Source organism: Canis aureus, chromosome 4 (genome assembly GCF_053574225.1).
Source record: "Canis aureus isolate CA01 chromosome 4, VMU_Caureus_v.1.0, whole genome shotgun sequence".
NCBI classification, from domain to species: domain Eukaryota; kingdom Metazoa; phylum Chordata; class Mammalia; order Carnivora; family Canidae; genus Canis; species Canis aureus.
Window position 1 is genome coordinate 34,903,355 of NC_135614.1, and position 19,700 is coordinate 34,923,054.

Consider the following 19,700-nt stretch of genomic DNA (forward strand, 5'->3'; position numbering starts at 1 on the left):
TACTGGTTCCTAGGAAACACTGGCACCCTTGGTTCTGTGCTGCTAAGGTCCCGGTGGGCCTGGAGAAGTGGAAGGAAGCGGGCAGATCTGGGGGGAGTGAGGTGCTAGTGGGAGGGCTGGAGAGGTCAGGGTGAGTATGCAGTGCTTAACCATGGGAAGAAGTTAATAACTGCAAACCATGATCAAGCAAGAGCTCTGCAAATTCGGGCCATTTCTCAAAAGATTTTTGAAAAACGTGAAATCTTGTGAGGAAAACAAGTGGGTGTGTATTGGAAGTACAAGGCAGCGTGGCAGAAATATTGGGCAGAACAAGGTACGATGTAAGTAATTCTACGTTGGCTTCGCTTGCCCTCACAAGTTGAGATGGACCCTGTGAGCCAAACCAGCTGTGACGGCCCCGCAGGGGGGCCTGTTACTGAAAATGCTACTCACAGACTGTCCTGCCCTACATGGAGTGTTCCAAAGCCATCTAAATTGTCTCCGTTTTAAATTTTAATTATCCCCTGGGGAGAAAGGATCATTAGTCTGCTCCTTTGCAAGAGTGAGGCTGATGATACACAGGTAGATAGATAATATTAGTAGGAAATTTTAAGGGGAAACAAAATATCACTTCCAACCTTTGTTCTTTTTTTTAAAAAAATTGAGATATAGCTGGCATATAACATCGTATTAGTTTTAGGTGTAAAACATGGTAATTTGATATATGTTTATATTGCAAAATGATTACCTCAGTAAGTTTAGTTAACATCCATCCCCACACAGAGTTACAAAATTTTTTTTTCTTGTGATGAGAACTGTGACCATCTATTCTCTAGCAACTTTCCAATATACAATAAAGTATTGTTAACTATAGTCACCACACTGTACCTTATGTCCCTAGGACTTATTTATTTTACACCTGGAAGTTCATGTATTTGACCACCTTCACCCATTTTACCCTTCGTTCTTCATTTTATTTTATCCTTCATTCTTTCTTTTTTTTAAAGATCTTATTTACTTGTTCACGAGAGACACACAGAGAGGCAGAGACACAGGCAGAGGGAGAAGCAGGCTCCCTGCAGGGAGCCCCATGTGGGACTCGATCCCAAGACCCCGGGATCACAACCTGAGCCAAAGGCAGATGCTCAACCATGGAGCCACCCAAGTGCCCCCCCATCCTTTACTCTTAAGAGAGTCCTAACATGCTCTCAGGAGCAGGATAGAGTTCTTGAGCCCACAGAGGGGCTTTGGTGGAAAATGGCTGGGACAACTGGGCTGGAGAGACTACACTATTCCTCTCTTAATTTTTGGATCAACTCATTCTGCAAATGTTTTTCTATTTATTCTTTAACAAGGATATTCTTGTATCCTAAGAAATAGGTCTGAGAATGCCTCCCTCTTAAGAGGAACCCACAACCAACATCAAGAAATAACCAGAGTGGGGTTCAAGGAAAGGGGAGCATTAAGCAAGCTCCTTGGACAAGTTTTTAGCCAAGACCTGAACTGGAGGGGCAATGAAGGTCATGCAGTTCTAGAACCATGATGGGAGAACAGCTTGGGCACTTGGAAATGGAGCCCTGGTCAGTGGCTACAGATGGCATTGCATGGTGTTTATTCTTGGTCGTTGCCAAGAGTAGATTACTTCATGGTGGCCATTTGAGGATTGGGGAATTGGAGTTCTAGGCATCCCATTTCCACCTTGAGATCACATTTCCACCTTGAGACACAACTAATGGGGTCTATGAAGGCATGTGGGACAACCTGTATGGAATATACTAAATAAGCACCGTGGTTACTTTATCTGAGGTTCCCGCATTTTGCACATAAATGAGTCTGAGGCCTCAAAACAGCAGTAACAACATATTGGAGGCAAATGCAGAGAGGAGGAATGTTACTTCAGTGAAGCATCAGTATATTCAGATTTCTCAGTGACTGTAAGTAGAAACTGATGGGATGGTCTGAGAGACTCATTGGCGCTCATTGACAGTGCTGCCTTCTGGAGGCTATGCTTCAGGCACATTTCCTGATGTCTCAGTATCCACTGAGCATAATGCTTAAAATTATGTCCTAGAGAACTGGATGCTTCCATCACTCTGCCCAGTGTTTTGTTCAGTTGACTTTTGTGTTTGGTTCATGAACATGGCAATGTGGAGATGACACTTACTTGTTGGCTGAATGCTGTGAGGACCTGTCTTTCTACTACAGTGGATAGATGAGTGTGTAGTTAGGAAAATGTCCTCCTCTTAAGAGTCCATTCTCTCTCTCTCTGTACACACACACACACACACACATAATGTTTTTCTAAATGCCCCCAATTATAATGACATCCTACAAGAATTTCTATCAATAAATTAAGATGTAGATTTATCATGTAGATTATGTAGATTATATTATATAGGTTATTACATGGACATATTATGTAATAAATGATTATTATGTAGATTAGAAGATTAGAAGCCAGGGATTTCACAAAGTTAAGCAATTTTTATTAGGTTGCGCAGCTCCATGAAGTGGAAATATGGAGCAGATCCCAGACCTTCTGGCTCCAAGGGGTTGTGTCCAACAGACATGACAATTTTATTTGCACAGTGTCTGGCACATTGTAGGTGCTCAAAATATATTGTTGGGTAAATGAATAAATGTCTAAAAGTCTTTGGGTCATGACCTGATTACCTCATTCCTTTTTTCTTTGTTTTGATCCACTGTGTCAGCCTAGTCAGGTACTCAATTTTTCTCATGACAAAGTCCCTCAGTCACCTTTTGCCCCCTTGGGGACTCTCTATAGTTTCTCCATCAAGCTCTTTACTAGCCCTGCCAAGGAGCAAATGTTTTTATTGGAACAGTATGAAATGTGACATTACTCATAGTTTCTGTCAGAAAATTAGTGGTAGTGAAAACGAGCTCAACACAGCTGGGCAAGATTGCACCTCCTCCCTGGAAGCAGTAAGCTGAGGGACTGTGGGGAGCCATAATGGTCTAATGATGGCTAATGGTGGGGAAATGATGGGCCTGAGGCCCATAAATCAATCTGAACACAGGGATGGCTAACAGAACACTCAGGAGATGCTTGAGCTCGTCTGAGCATTGTTCCTGCATATGTGTCTCTTACTGGACCATTATTTTTGTGTTACATCAGGGGAAAGTATGACAATTTGTATGTGAAAAGTCCCAGAAGGCTTAGATATTTGCAGGTTGGCAAATGGCTGGTGGGGGGACAGGGTTGGCGACAACATGAAGCTCATCTTTGCATTCCAGAACTCCAACGCCATGGTTCTTTCAGGGCCTAGAATTTATTCCTTGTTCTAGGTATTTGCCAAAATCAGGATGGCTCCAGTTTTTAGTGTTGGTCAAAGTTTTCTTTGTATGCAATGAAAAATGAGGTAGACTTAAGAGAGCAAGAAATTAGCATTTAGTTAAGAGCTCATATGATTGTCTTTGTACTTTCCAATCCAACTGATATTACTAACATTTCCACTAACTCCCACATCAGTTTCAGTTTTCCCTATACTTGCAATGTTCTTTCATTTCAAATATTTATTTTTTAGGAAGAGTCAAAATGGGAAATTTGACTATAACCATTGAAAATTTCAACTGGGATTTTTCCAACTCCTTTACTAGTTTCCTCTGGAGCAGAAATGATTGGCAGCAAAGCTGTAAAATCAAAACTCCAAGATTCACTTGAGGCAGATTCAAGGTGTAGCTCCTTCTTTCTGTTCTTTTATAGAGATATTAAACAAGGTGTTAGCACACCTTTAAGCAGACATTTCAAATGTTAATTTTGAAAGCATGACATGTTATGTTTGTAGAAATAATATCAAACACCTTCTGGAAAAAAAGGAGCACCCATATCTTGAGGTGATTTACTTGAAAATGATAGTTAACAGCATGACTTATTATTTTTATTTTTTCCAAAACATATTTTTTTTCCTTCTTTTATTGGAATGATAATGGTGAGAGTCAGAGCTTTCATAACTGATAGGGCATTTACCCAAGGGATTTCTAGAAGATATACCCACATATGGAATTACCTTTTCATGACTGAAGACGATGGCAGCGAACATGTGAGAGACTCCATTAATGCCTCCCTTGTGATCTCTGCATTGGAAAAAGTCTTCAGAGGTGTGGCTCCCTATGTTCCTAGAGGGAGGTACCGAGCAGACAAGCTGTTACACAGAGATCGAAGTGGGAAATGGGAACATCTTAGGACAATTATGACTGTTTTCAGGTGCTAGAGTAATGTACTGGTTTTCAGAAAGAGGCATACTTAACATTATTTCTCTGTCCCCAATGCAACAAAACCAATGATTCTTGTGACAATTTACTTCATGGTAGTGTGGAAATAAGTTGTAGCCCCGGATGTTAAGACTAGAGGGAGAACAGGGTCGTGACCAAGAGAAGGGGGCGTGCTTACCCTAGAAACAAAGCAGAGCAGAAGAATAAACTATCAGAAAGGAAAATAAGGCAGTGGTTGCTACAAACTCCTATTCTCACAGAAATACTAATTAGGGGAACTGTCTGTGATCCTTTTAGTCAAAGTTGCTCCAGAGATGGCCTTTTCATTTTTACCAGTCTTGACTTCTGTACTTCAACTCAGAATCATTTTATCCTGTCAGCTGATTTTGTCCTGACCCCTTTTTGTGCCCAACCATTTAGCCTAAACCCTACTGAGAATATCCTACCAATCTGAGTGACCACACATTTTCCTTTAAGCTAAGTGGAGCATTGGCTTTGCCCTATTCCCAGACTTTTCTGTTTTCTGCAATTATTTACAAATCCACTCCATCATTACCAGAAATAAAAGTAGAAGATTTGAAGAGAATGTGGCTGAGATGTTCACTTCTAGGGCTCTTACTTTTGGCTGCACGTTGCTCCAGGAAGTGAGTCTCTGAGCATGCTGCAAGTGCTTTTCCTCAGATCTGGGCAGAGGACTTCAAGGGAGAATGACTTCCATGGTGGTGAGGGCTAAAATGAGTGCTTTCAGTCTCCTTCTGCAGCAGTGTCTACTTGAAAAATTCAATGGATATTTGACCTTCTTACTTGTCATTCACTCATTGTGGGGGTTTGGGTCAGTATTATTAGGTCTTTGATTTGCCCCGTGACACAAAGGAAGGTGATGGTTACTTAAGATATAACTTATATGTCGAATCATTGACCTGCTATTCTAAAACTGAAAATGAGGAGGGGATCTCAGAGGAACTTCCCAGATCTAAAGATGCATACATCTCTCCTCACAAGGGGACAGGGTTTTACTAGAAAGGACCATTACCCAAGGCTTACTCGGAAATTTGGGTGAAATGAAAGAGTAGAGTTGAATAAGCAAATTTTCAAATAAAAAAGTCTTACCTTAGGTAAATAAGGGCTTCTGGTTATTTACCCATTACTCAAATGACCAGAAAGAAGGTGTCAAGAATAATAAACGTTCCCTCTTCTTCTAGCTGATAAACAAATGCCTCCTTTGTGTTCTTTATTTAGAAAGAAATAACTACCTAATATTTCTATCAAAGTGAGGTTGTCATGTTCTAACAAATGCCAGGATCATAAGCCAAATATAGCAGAATCTTTTATCCTGCTTTAGAGTCCTACTCCTGGATGACCTGGGCCATGTTTTGAGAAATGTCTGGCAAACCTAACTAATAACTGGAGGTCATAAATAAAGACATTGCCACTTGCTAAGGCACGTACCTCCTTCCTTGAGTAGCTGGGAATTGGTGATAACAAACCACAATAACTCTGAGCTTAAAAATGGATTTGAATTTTGTTATTAAACATTTTGCAATTTTGGCAGTTTTGAAGGTAAAAATGTGTCAAAGGGTAATATATCTCAAGGACAGTCAGTGTTAAATCAATATTAATTAAATAGGCTTATTCTTATTTAACAAAGCACTGAAGTGTGGAGGAAGGGATCTGCTGTGACTATTTTCTTTAATTTTCTTTTGCCATATGTCAGGTAAGGTAAGACCTCCAAATCCCATACATCAGCATTTTTAAAATATAGCCAATTTTCAGCTCAAGTTGCTTACCTAATGATGTATTTACTATGTCTCAGTTATGATTTATCAGAAATAAAGCAGAAAGGAACTAGGAGGAGTATCTATAAAGACAGTAGAACTTTTGAAATGAGAAAAAATGGGGGTCATTTCCTTCAATCAGTTTAGAAACCCCAAAGGATGTAGCAACATCCTGCGAAAGGCAAAAGACCATCCTGTCATCTAGTTGTACCCTTTCAAGGGTGTGGATATCCTAATGGAGTGGTCATGAAGACCTGACCTTCATGTCTGATGAAGATGTCACTAAAAGCTGGTAAGGTAGGGTGGTGGGGAGAGTGGTGAGGACAGATCCAAAGAGCCATGAGAATATGCTTGTCAACCATGGAACTTTAGAAGATCATTTATTGTGGGATTTTTTATAGATAAAAAATTTACTTCAAATATTATGAGAGCCACCCCGTGGCACTATCCAGGGTGCTGGGTTAGCTAGTGTTAAACCCTTGTCTCAATTGAGAACTCAATCCCTTACATCTCTATCTCCTTTGACCTTGGGTTCAAGCCATAAAATGCACACGAGTTTTGAACTCTACTATATAACTTCAGAAAATCAGCTATTTTGGGACTAATCCAGGAACTATCTTAATGTCTTGACTCCTATCACCATAGCAAAGAACAATAAGATACAGTGCTTATCATCAAAGACATTATTATCTGGCAGGAGGTATCAGGCAGTTAAACCAATAAAGAGAAGCACTTTGGTGGGGGCATGCATAGAATATTTTGTGACCTCAAAGGTAAGATTTTTCTGATGTGGAAAGGATAAATCACAAGCAAACATTCTTCAAAAATACAAGGTTTAAGTCACTTCTAAGTTAGACTTGAAATTGAATTAGGACAGAGATGAAGTTGTCACTGTCAAGGCATTAGTTTTCCCACCTGAAAAAAAGTGTTTCTGTAGGAATATCAACTCGGGACATCGATTCCATCCATGATTTTCTGAGAGTAGATTGTTTAGCAGCAAAAGAAATAGTACAATTCTTTGAGAAAGACTCAATATGTACCTTTATACAACTACCACTCTATCCTTACCCTATGTAGGGTTTCTAGCTAGTAGTAATTTTCTCTTATTTCTACTTTAAACAACCACCTTAGTAATCAAAGGTGGTTGTCTATTTTTTAAAAAATAAATTTATTTTTTATTGGTGTTCAATTTGCCAACATACAGAATAACACCCAGTGCTCATCCCATCAAGTGCCCCCCTCAGTGCCTGTCACTCAGTCACCCCCACCCCCCGCCCTCCTCCCCTTCCACCACCCCTAGTTCGTTTCCCAGAGTTAGGAGTCTTCCATGTTCTGTCTCCCTTTCTGATTATTTCCCACTAATTTTTTCTCCTTTCCCCTTTATTCCCTTTCACTATTATTTATATTCCCCAAATGAATGAGACCATATAATGTTTGTCCTTCTCTGATTGACTTATTTCACTCAGCATAATACCCTCCAGGTCCATCCACCTCAAAGCAAATTTTGGAGGGTCACAACACTCCATATCGGAATCGGTCAGTTCTTAATGTGGACCTAACATTTATAAAATTTATTGAATCCAATGGAAGTGATAATAGAGCATGATAATTTCTACTATATGCATGCACATCTATAATACTGGTTTTGAAAGAGCTATAGTTGTATAGAAGTTTTGCTTTAGGACAGAAGAGTGAACCACGATGATAAAGTTATGTGGGATTTCCCACCCAAAATTTTTGGAAAATTTAAACCCTCTTTCTCCCCTTTTGAAGCAAAACCAGGAAGACAGCTTTAAAATGCTGAAAAAAAGTAACCATATTCTTATGTTGCCCTCAACATCCAACATATTACAGGTAGAAAAACATGAGAGCCAAAAAGCTTATAATTGTATGATTATTTGCATATCTCATTTGCATTGTCATTACTGCCAATAAGAAATAATTTCAGATTTAGTAAGAATTCAGAGAAATGCATTTAAGGAATGATATGATTATGAGAAACAATATTTAGTAGTTAGCGTTCAAATTAAACACACCACTTACTGGATAGTATCCATATCTGTTGTCCCCATTAAGGAACATGAAGATACTGAATAATTATAGATGTTCACACCATCATGTGAATTCCTTTCATTATATTACCTTGTATATTACTTATGACCTTAAGTGTGTTTGTGTCCCCAAAATTCATATGTTAAAGTCTTAACTACCCAATATGGCTGTATTTGGAGATAGGGCTTTTAGGGGTTAAGTGAGGTCATAGGGTGCGATTCTAATCCAATAGGATTGGTGGTCTTATAAGAAGAGCAAGAGAAAAATCTCTTTCTCAATATCTCTCCATGTGCACACATCACATGGCCATGTGAGAACACAGCAAGAAGGTGGCTATCTACAAGCCAGGGGGAGAACCCTCACCAGAACCTGACCATACTGGCACACTGATCTTGGACTTGCAGCCTCCAGAATTGCCAGAAATATAATTTCTATAGTTTTAAGTACTTATAGTATTTTGTTAGGGTAGCCTGAGCTAACATGCTTTATCTTAGGAAACACAAACCACTTCTACAGAAACAGAGTCGCACCTGGATTTTGATAATTTGAGCATGTGCTAATCCAATTTATGGTATAAATTAGTCTTCTTAAAGCAATACACCTCTGCAATCCCACAGTCACCCCGGAAAAATTTTACTTATCCTTCATTGACCTGACAACAGCTTAAGTGTCTTGAATGTATGACTTTTTGCCCCTGCCTGCTCCCTGTTCATGAATAACCACTGAGAGGTCAGCAAAGGCTACAGAGAGTCTTACGTACTCTTTACAAAGATCAGGGAGTTAAATGGCATCAAAGTGAGCAATAGCAAAATCTCTTTATTTGATATTTGGCAGCTTCCCATGTGCAATATTGTATGGAGAAATGTCACTTTCTAAAAAAAAAAAAAATAGTTGAGAACATATCCCACAACTTGACAGATACGTGGTTTGAGAGAGTTAGAAGGCTCCCGTCAGAAAAATATATACCTTTGAATCTTTTTGCAGTGCAGCATATATTAAAAGTAATTAAAAATAAATACTTTTGCCAAGATTAGAGCAATTTAAATTATGAAAGCCTTTAAAATGACAGTGGAAGTTAACTCCTTTTCAGATATATGATTTGCAAAGGCTTTCTCCCATTCTGTAGTGTGCCTTTTCATTTTGTTGCTGGTTTCCATTGTTAACGCAGAAACTTGTTAGTTTGATGTAGTCTCACTTGTTTATTTTTGCTTTTGTTGCCTTCGCTTTTGCTGTCAAATCCAAAAGATCATTGCCAAGACCAAAGTTACGGAGCTTACTTCATAATGTTTTCTTCCAGAAGTTTTCTGGTTTCAGGTCTCACAGTTAAGTGTTTAATCCATTTTGAGGTGTGTTTTATTTTTTTGTATAAGGTGTAAGTGATCCAATTTTATTCTTTTGCATATCTGAACATCCATATATATATATAGTTATATATATATATAACTATATATATATATGTTAAGGAGTTAATGTCCAAATTATATAAAGGACTTGTGTGACTTAATAGCAAACAAACTAATAAAAAAAGCAAAAAACAAACCCAAAACCCCCAATCTGATTCTATATGTTGACAAATTGAACACCAATAAAAAATAAATTTACAAAATTAAAAAAAAAAAACAAGCAGGGGAACTAAATACACATTTTTCCAAAGAAGACATAAATGAAAATGTGTCTCTGCCTCTTTCTCTCTCTCTGTGTGACTATCATAAATAAAAAAAAAAAAGAAATAAAACAAGATAAGATATAAGAGGCAAACTCATGGTGATTGCCAGGAACTGGGGGGTGGGGATAATCGGAAGAGGTTGGTAAAAGGGTACAAACTTTCAACTATAAGATGAATAAAGTCTAAGGTTCTAATGTAAGACATGGTAACTATGGTTGATAACACTATATTGTGTAATTGAAATCTGCTAAGATAGAACATTCTCAACAAAAAACAAAAAAGATAAATACGTAAGATGATATAGATGCGTAAATTAATTAGATGGAAGGAATCTTTTCAGACTGTGTACATACATCAAATCACCACAGTGTACTTTAGCTTACATTTTTACTTGTTAGTTATACCTCAATAAAGCTGAAATATAAACAAACAAATAAATAGCAGTGATGGAATGAATGGAATGAATATGATCAAAAGATTTCTTTGATTTAAAGTATTTGATCCCAGGATTTATGGGTGAGAAGTTTACTACTTTAAGAGCAGAGGGTATTTTTTTCCCTGGGAGTGTAACTCTGAGCTAAATATGCCTCTCTGCTACTACTAAGAATCTTGAACTTAAGCTGTACTAATTATCTCTAAATCTACGTTTTTAGTTTTAATTACACCCCGAAAATCACCTGGAATTTGAGAAAGAAGATTCAGATGGTAGTGAACAGTCCCAAAGGTCTACTAGATGAAATGAGTGGGATGTTTAGATAATGAGATTGACATTAATCTGTGGTTAACCAGCATGGAAGTTCACAACCCAACAGATGATTTCCTTCCTGGTGCTGAATTTCCTCCTTCTCAATGAATTATCTACCTAATTGTTCATTTAGTTTCTCTGGTGATTCCAACAGGAAACCGTCAGTCTTAACATCTCAGTCCTCATGGATGTCAGTCCCCAATCTTGGTGATTCCATACGTCAGTCTTCAAATCACTCCACTGCTTTTCATCTGTCCTTTACTCCCAGCCACCATCGTCTCTTGTCCTGCGTTAGGTGTCCCTACCACAGTTTCCATGGCTACTCCTGCCCCTTCCACTCCAGGCTCTCAGTTCCAGCCAGCATGGTATGGTGTTCCCTATCAGGTCAGCCCCACACTTGTGGCCTTTTGGTGTCTTTCTGGTCCTCCAAGTTTGCAATGCAAGATTATTAACATAAGTGACTGAGCCCAGAGAATCTATTCATTTATCTCCCTAGAATTATTCCAAGTCCTTCTAAATTAATTAATTAATTAATTTTTTTTTTTTGCTGTGATCCTCTAACAATCAAGTATTTGAGAGGGCCAAAGTTATCTGTGACTTGGACTTTGTGTCTAAGTGTTTCCTCTATACGTGCCTCCACTATCCCCATACCCTTTGCTAACAATGCCTTATTTTTCAGCTTTCAAATCAATACTGTCTAAGAGAAAGCATCCACTGAAACCCCAGACTAATATCAAGCAGTTAATTTTTAGTATGTCGAATCTATTGCAGCAGTATATATAATTGTAATAACATAATTTTATTATTTAGTGGTTACATATAACATTCAAGTATGTAGTGTAATACTTTGTATGTAGGAGAAGCGAATTAAACAAATATTGACCAGAGGAGATTTTGTTTTATTTTTTTGCTGTCACACTTATTTTAAAGGGCTTCACTGTGACCCAGAATGGGATCATTCTCCCTTTGGAATGTGGGCAAATGGAACCCAAGAATCTGTCCTTAAAAATCTGTCATTCTTATAAACAGGTAGTGCTTAGTGTGACATTGAGACCCTGCGTCAGGGGTGAGGTTGGTGTTTAATTCCTAGGGTTATGTGGTATTCTAAGCAAGCAGGCTTTGCCTAAGGAGAGTTATGGTTTGTTGATGAGAATGATCCTTAGGATGTGTCCCTATCATTACTCTCAATGTTCTTTGCGAGATGACCCTAAGACTAGCTAGTTCTCCTTGACTCCTATAACAAAACAAAGGAATTGAGGAGACACGGACATTTAAGAGACTTCTGGGAAATTATGCTAACACTCTAGAAGTTGATTTAACCTATGACATGTGGTTGTCCTGGGGAAAACACTTCACTATCATAGTTATGTTTTGCCTCCCAGGCAATGATGACTGAGATACTCATTTATTGTCTCGTATTGTAGGAATAGAGGAAAACAACCAGAAAAACTGACCAGCTTTTCCAAGAACATGGAGTGTTCCTAGACCTATCCACATTCTGCTCTTTTGAAATGTTAATCAGCTAAGAAATTAAAGATGAGTGGAAAAGAAAATCTTTTGTAAAAAAAACTTAGAGATAATTTTCAAAGAAAGAAATCAAGGGAATCTGGGTGGTTCAGTCCATTAAGCATCTGGGTCTGGATTTCAGCGCAGGTCATGATGTCAGGGTTCTGGTATTGAGCCCTGTGTCCGACACTATGCTTGACAGCAGGGAATCTGCTTGCATTCTCTCTCTTTTCCTCTCCCTCTGCCTCTCCCCCTTGCTTGTGCGCTCTCTCTCTCTCTCTCAAATAAATAAATCTTTAAAAAAATAAAGAAAGAAATCAAGACAAAAGCTTGGGCATTAATGAATTATTAGATGAATCAAAATGACTGTGGGGCATTGACTCAAAGACAATAGAAGTCCAGAGCCAGCTGTGTGTGGGAATGCTCCTGGAGAGCAAGCAGTAAGAAGAGTGTAGGACCTAAATACTCTCATCACACATACAAAGGTGACTTTGAAGTGATGGAAATGTTAATTTGTTTGTGCTGATATTTCACAATGTGTATGGATATCGAAGCATCACACTGTATACCTTATATACAATTTTTATTTGAATTATATCTCGATAAAGTGGGAACAAAAAAAGAGAAGTAATGTTATAAATAATTACAAAATAAGATTAATAATGTAATGCATGGAACTTGGGAGGACCTTGGGGAAAAATTAGGGGACCTAATTTCCTTATCTTTCATAGAAAGGGCACAAACACTACTGTCTCAAACTTAAACATGTTATCAACAAATGACTTCAGCTTCTTTGTTTTTTTTTTCATAATATTATTTCTTAAACTAAAAAGGAAGCTTTTATAAAGTAATATTCTTTTAGTGAAGAAATATTTGAAGTTTGGCAAGCCTTTTGATTTCACATTAGCATATTTTTTCCTATTAAATTCAAGTAAGAAATTTTCTCTTTGTTTTTATGGCTACATTTGTGCAAATAAACATCTGCTGTGATAGGAAGCTACTATTAATAATGGTTTTAGGGGATAGTGTGTTGAGCTCTTGCAAAAGGGATGTAAATGGACACAAGATAGTTTTAATTTTTATTCTCTAGTTTTCTGAACTGTGTTCTAATATTCATACTGTGTGAATATTTGTCAACAGGGTTTATCTGAGCAGAGCTGATAGCCCACGTTTTATTCTTCATAAAATTTGACATATTTACATATGTCAATAGGTCTTATTTGGATTTGGATATTCTTAAGTATAAACCCATATAAATATAGAATATGATACAAAATAAGGTGATAAAACTACAGTTAAATAATACATGTGTTGATAGGTTTAAAATAAAAAGTAGTTACAGTAACACAGATCTAAAATGGCTAGAGAGAATGAGTGGAGAACTAATACTTTTGAGCATTCAATATTTTATGTATGTAGGAATATTAAATCTCTTTTAAGTTACTGCTATACAAATGGATAAAATGACCTAAGTGCAGAAACGTATAACATAGAAATAACAAATAAAGGCAGATGTATAATTAGAATATATTAAAATTCAAAATAGGATAAGAGCAAATAAGACAAAACAAGAGAGGAACTCTGCGGATTATGAGATTTAAAAGATTAAAGAGTTAAGATAAGCTAAAACAAATAAAAGGGAAATGTTTTACTCAAAGAATACAGTGCATATTTACACAAAAGAAAATTAAATTTACTTAAATAGAAAAATTTTTAAATATGAAAAATTACTAGAAAAATTTAAAGAAAAGGCTAGATCAACATAGAGTATGCTAAGGAAATATATGAAAAGTACTGAACTTATGAAATGGCATAAAAGGGAACAATTAGATAAAATTTTAAAAGGAAAATATAAAAGAAAAATAATCCAAAATTACATCTTTTTAAGATTATATTTATTTATTTATTCATGAGAGACACAGGGAGAGAGAGGCAGAGACACAGGCAAAGGAAGAAGCAGGCTCCATGCAGGGAGCCCGATGAGGAACTCGATCCCAGGACCCCGGGGTCACGCCTTGAGCCAAGGACAGATGCTCAACCACGTGGAGCCCCCTCACGTGCCCCACATTTTTTTATTGATTGTTAAAGTTAAGTGAAAAAGAGCAGGTTCCCCAAATCCCAGATTTGCATTACACATATGCTAGTTGTTTGCTTCTCGCACTGATGATAAAGGAGGACAAATTCGATCTAGACGCTTTCTTCTGTGTTGCAGTTATTCCAAAATACAAACAAGTACAAAATGCATATAAGGGAGAACACTTTTGTTTTAAAGATTTTATTTATCTGAGAGAGTCTCAGAGAGAGAGAGAGAGAGAGCAAAGGGAGAGAGGCAGAGAAACAAGCAGACTCCCCACTGAGTGGGGAGCGTGATATGGGATTTGAGCCCAGGACCCCAAGATCATGACCTGAGCCGAAGGCAGATGCTTACCCGACTGAGCCACTCAGGTGCCCAGGGGAACACTTTTCAAATAAAACTGAAACAACAGCAAAAATCAATGCCTGCTTCTCTGCTAATTCTAGAAGTTCTGATTCAGGTTACAATCAACACTCTCACCAGAGGAGAAGAAAAGGAAGCATGCATAAGAAAAATAAAACAATATTTTAAAAACCAATAGCATAGTAAGGTATTGTGACAGGTAAAAATATTAAATCACGAAGGAAATGAGATAATGATGATGGGAGCTTGCAAAACAAGCTAATTTACCAAAGATCAAATAATGGTAAACAGTAAGTGCTTAAAAATAAATAGGCGACAGGTGGTTGAAAGTAAAACATTAAATGAGGCATCTGGGCAACGTCCAAATTCTAACAGCTTCCTAGTAGGAAAATAACAAGACAAAGAATGTGTTATTTTGATTTCCCTTTACTTCTGTGGAGGTTAATGGAAGCCACAGGTGTAGACTCTCGGGACTGTGGGGCTGGGATGGAATTTCGTTTCTCACAGTAAGAACGGATTGCGGAAGAATGGGGAAGACTGTAGCATGAGGCCCGAGCTGCATAGGATTTAGGTCTGCAGGTTTGGGACTTGCAGTCACTGGAGCTGCAAACCCTCACAGCCAAAGAAGGACTTGGGGGCGGGGGGAGGGCAGCTAGATCTGCTGTTAGGTTTATCAAATTGCTTGTTTTATGGTGTGAGATGGAACCCACTCGTCTTCACCTTGAGCGCTCACCTACAGATCGCCGATGATCTGGATCATGGGGTTGGTTTGGAGACACTTGCTTCAGTCCTAAGGAGTTCGGGATTCTTACTTTCCCATTTTGCAGATGAGGAAACTGAGTCACATGGAGGTTATGTGTCCAGGATTCTGGCATTGGAGCACAGCAGACCGTGCTGCACACCTATGCAGTCTGTGCCAAACCCTCTACTCTCCTGTGTCAAGGTCTTTGACTGAGGAGGTTCAACGCCAGAGGCTTTCCATGGGAAACCAGTCCTATCAAGCTGGGGGTTAAGAATTTGAAGATTTCTCTATCTTTCCTCAGCATTCAAATGAATAAGCACCTTATTTTTCATTTTAAACTGAAGATGAGAAGGTTTTCAATGTCTCCTTGAGAATATTTATACTAGGTCTTCAGATAAATATTTAGAAGACATTTATTGTGTCATTGTTTTCTCTTGGATTTCTCTGTCATCCTAGGAAAGGGAATGGTCCGCCTCGCTAGGATACTGCAGTGGGGCTTGGTGAAGCAGGGGTTAACTCTCAGCAGCTCGCTTCTTCACTTGGTGTCTTCCAAAGCCTTTAAAGAGAGTTTAGCCAATTAGCCAGAATCAGAAAAGCCCCAGTGATTTGGTGGCTCATTTCATTTCAGATCAACAACCGCCTGTGGTTGGAAGTCATTTGCCCAAAGCTTACCCAACTCGTTGGCTGAGGAGATGGATGTTTTCCTCTGTAGGGAAGTGGCTGTTTTCTACCCTGATAGCTGGTTCCTTGACCTGCTCACTGGGGGTTAAGTGACTCTGTCCCTGCAGATTCCTGGGCCCTGCTCACTTGTTCCATGCTGATGTTTAATGAGGTGTGTTAAGGCAAAGTAAGGAAAATGAATTGCATTGGAAAACACAGCAAAAGATGTAGCATAGGAGGAGCTAAGTTCTGGCTCATTGGAGTGCTTTCTTATTTTTGCTTTATTTTTATTTTTAAATTGACATACAGTGTTATATTTGTTTCAGGTGGACAACATATTGACTCAACAGTTCCACGCATTACTCAACGCTCATCATGGTAAGTGTGGTCACCATCTGCCACCCTACAATGTTATTACCAAATTATAGACTATATTCCCTATGCTGTATTTTTCGTCCCCATGACTTATTTATTTTATAATTGGCAGTTTGTATCTCTTAATCCCCTTTATTTATTTCACCCATCCCCCTACCTCCTCTCTGACAGCCATCAGTTTGTTCTCTGTATTTAAGAGTCTGTTTTTGTTTGTTCATTTGTTTTGTTTTTTTTTTTTACGCTAAATAGAGATATGTGCACCCGTATGTTAGCTGCAGCTTTACCCACAGTAGCCAAGATGGGGAAGAAGCAACCCAGGTATATGCCTTGATAGATGAATGGATAAAGAAGATGTCACACACACACACACACACACACACACACACACAGAGGAATATTACTCAGCCATAAAAGAAATGAGATCTTGCCATTTGTAACAACATGGATGGACCGAGAGGGTCTTATACTAAATGACAGAGAAAAACAAATGCCATATGATCTCATCATAGTGCCTTTTAATCACAGCTAAGTATCCCGCACTTGCCACTGTCCATAAGTCAAAATGTGGATTCCTTGTCTTGTCCTCCCCTGATCTGTTGCCCTCCTTTCCACTTGTACCACTTGATGATCACACTTTTCTTTTGCGTGTGTTTCACTAGCCAGATGGGTGTCTTGTACTCTGTGGATTCCCCAACCTTTCCCCACCTCTCTGTCTTCATCCTATTCCACTGGCATGATCCACTGTGCAATTTTTTCTTCATCTAGTTTTTGCTTGAATTATAGATCTAGTAGCTCATTTCTGGATGAGGACCTCATAGTTGGCAGAAGAATAGCTTGTTTAAAACAAGAGACTCTTGGGAGGCCTGGGGGGCTCAGCAATCGAGCATCTGCCTTCGGCTCAGGGCGTGATCCTGGAGGCCCCAGGATCATCGGGCTCCCTGCAGGGAGTCTGCTTCTCCCTCTGCCTGTGTCTCTGCCTCTCTCTGTGTGTCTCTCATGAATAAATAAATAAATAAAATCTTTAAAACAAAACAAAACAAAACAAAAAAACAAGAGACTCTGGTCCCGGGCCCACATGTACCCTTGTTTCTGGGCCACTAAGGCCGCAGAAAGGGAATTTGCAGTTCTCTTTGCCAAAGGTAGTGGTGGAGAAATAAGCATTGCTAAATTGTGACTTGGAAACTAGTGTCACAGCCCTTCCTGCTCTGTGGTCCCCTAACGTGGGGAGTAGGACCCATTAGCCAAGAGGATCCCGCTGTGCTTTCTAGGTGTGGCCTCCCTTGTTGCAGCCTAAGTGGTGCATTAAAACCAAACATCTGTGCAGAAAACTAGTTTCCAGGCCAGAATGAATTCCCCTTTGATGAGAGGTGCAACTAAGCTTTCAGAGAGCTTTTCAGAGCTTTCAACTAAGCTTAAACCACGCTCATAATGTCCCGTCTTGTCCTATCTTCTTTTCCTTTTCCACTCATGACCTCATTCGAAGAGGACCTGCTGACTTTCTGTTTGGCACACCAATGGAACACATCCATCTTAACAAACTTTTCACCTGCCGTCCTCTGGTGGTGACCATTCCAACCTCTCTCCTACCCATGGCAGGGGCATCATCCCAAGTTCCAGAACCTTACTGAGTGATAGGAGTCAAGCTGTGGTGAATGTGGTAAGATCCCACATACAGTCAAGGCACTGAGATTTTTAAAATAGTAAATCATGAGAAACTTTATCCATATAAAAACATAGGGGAAAATATAATAAACACCTATGTGCTGTGTATCCAAGAAGCAGAAAATTAGTTGAGGCCCCCTGTATACTCCTCATCAGTTGCAATGTTTGGAGGTCCTCCTTCCCCGATGCGCCCCATATATATTTGCTGTTATCATACTCATTTCTTTATGCTATTACTACCCACCTAAGTATCCATAAAGAAAATGTGGTATTCATTTTCATGTTTTTCAACATTATGTGGATTGCATTATACTGAATATATATTCTTTTACAAGTTGCCTTTTTTTCCTCAACACTCTGTTTTTAATTTTTAAAATAAATTTATTTTTTATTGGTGTTCAATTTGCCAACATATAGAATAATACCCAGTGCTCATCCTGTCAAGTGCCCACCTCAGTGCCTGTCACCCAGTCACCCCCACCCCCCACCCACTTCCCCTTCCACCACCCCTAGTTCATTTCCCAGAGTTAGGAGACTTTCATGTTCTGTTTCCTTTTCTGATATTTCCCACTCATTTTTTCTCCTTTCCCCTTTATTCACTATTTTTTATATTCCCCAAATGAATGAGACCATATAATGTTTATCCTTCTCCAATTGACTTATTTCACTCAGCATAATACCCTCCAGTTCCATCCACATTGAAGCAAATGGTGGGTATTCGTCATTTCTAATGGCTGAGTAACATTCCATTGTATACATAGACCACAGCTTCTCTATCCATTCATCTGTCGATGGACACCCAGACTCTGTTTTTAAGACATTTATTCATGTTGATTTTTCTAGATCTGTCCATTGACTTTCAGAACTATATGGTATTTCATTATGTGAATATGTTATAATTTACTTACCTATTATGCTGTGAACATTTTTATATACAGCTCCTTGTGACACCATTTTAAGATGATCTGTAGAATATGAATGCTGGATGGGTTGTTAGGTGGTGTGGTATCTACATTTTCAATTTTATTAAATACTTCTTAATAGTTTCTAAAGTGGTGGCACCTGGTCACACTCCCAACCACAGTGTAGTCTGTGTCTCTATGTCTCTACACCTTCATCATTACTTGGAATTATCATATTTTTAAATTTTTGCTGATTTGCTGTTGTGGAATAATATGGCATGTGGCTCAAATTACAATTTCTCTAATTACCAGTGAGAATGGGCATCTTTTGTATGTTTCTTGGACATTTCAATTTTCTTTTCTGCAAATTGCTAAGAATAGTAACTCTTTGTCCCTCTCTGAGCCCTCAAGTCCCCTCTCCATCTGGATTTGCACAGAAGCCTAAAGTCTATCAATACACAGAAATTTGCTTCATTCCTGTCTCTCCAACAGGGCAGCAGAGTCTTGGCTCTTGCAGTGAAGTTTTTATTCTACTCATTAGCAGAGGTATTGAGAGGGTGAGAAAGACAAGGGAACTGAAGTCCCTGGGTGCTGAGGACAGACCAGAGCTGCTGTTTGTATTAGAATAGAGAAAGGATAAGGTCCCATGAAACATGAAATGATTAACCATGAAATGACTTTAGTTTCAATAAGCAGTTCTTTCCTACTACAATCTAAATAGCATTGTCTGAATTAGATGATTTCATGAACTATATAAGAGGAAACTGAGGACTCTTTGTGGCTAAGAAGAAGAAGTGGAATGTTTTGATTTACATGCAAGGATTTTTTTTCTTGTTTTTGTGTCCCTGTGATGTACCTGTGTCTGTAGGATAAATGCATGGGCCACCAGAAAGAATGCAAAATTCTCTTCTTTATTATTCTCATTCCTTTTATTTGTATGTTGCCTTTGGGTTGATTTTAGGAGAG

The 19,700-nt window shown here is 38.6% G+C and overlaps 1 protein-coding gene across 23 annotated transcripts in view; it reads left to right on the plus strand.

Moving 5' to 3' along the window:
• The window catches only part of LOC144312493 (uncharacterized), a 245,802-nt gene that overhangs the window by 128,130 nt on the left and 97,972 nt on the right, over positions 1 to 19,700 (plus strand). For 11 of the 23 annotated variants that reach the window (XR_013377984.1, XR_013377980.1, XR_013377985.1 and 8 more), the window contains one exon: positions 16,122 to 16,173. Coding sequence is in view for 4 of the 23 variants with exons in the window: in XM_077895246.1 (XP_077751372.1) it covers positions 179 to 313; positions 16,122 to 16,173 (187 nt within the window). In the remaining 19 variants the exon portion in view is untranslated. Of the gene's footprint in view, positions 1 to 3; positions 321 to 16,121; positions 16,175 to 16,417; positions 16,489 to 19,700 lie in introns of those variants that run through there. The other 12 variants (XM_077895244.1, XM_077895245.1, XM_077895247.1 and 9 more) reach the window with 8 other exon arrangements.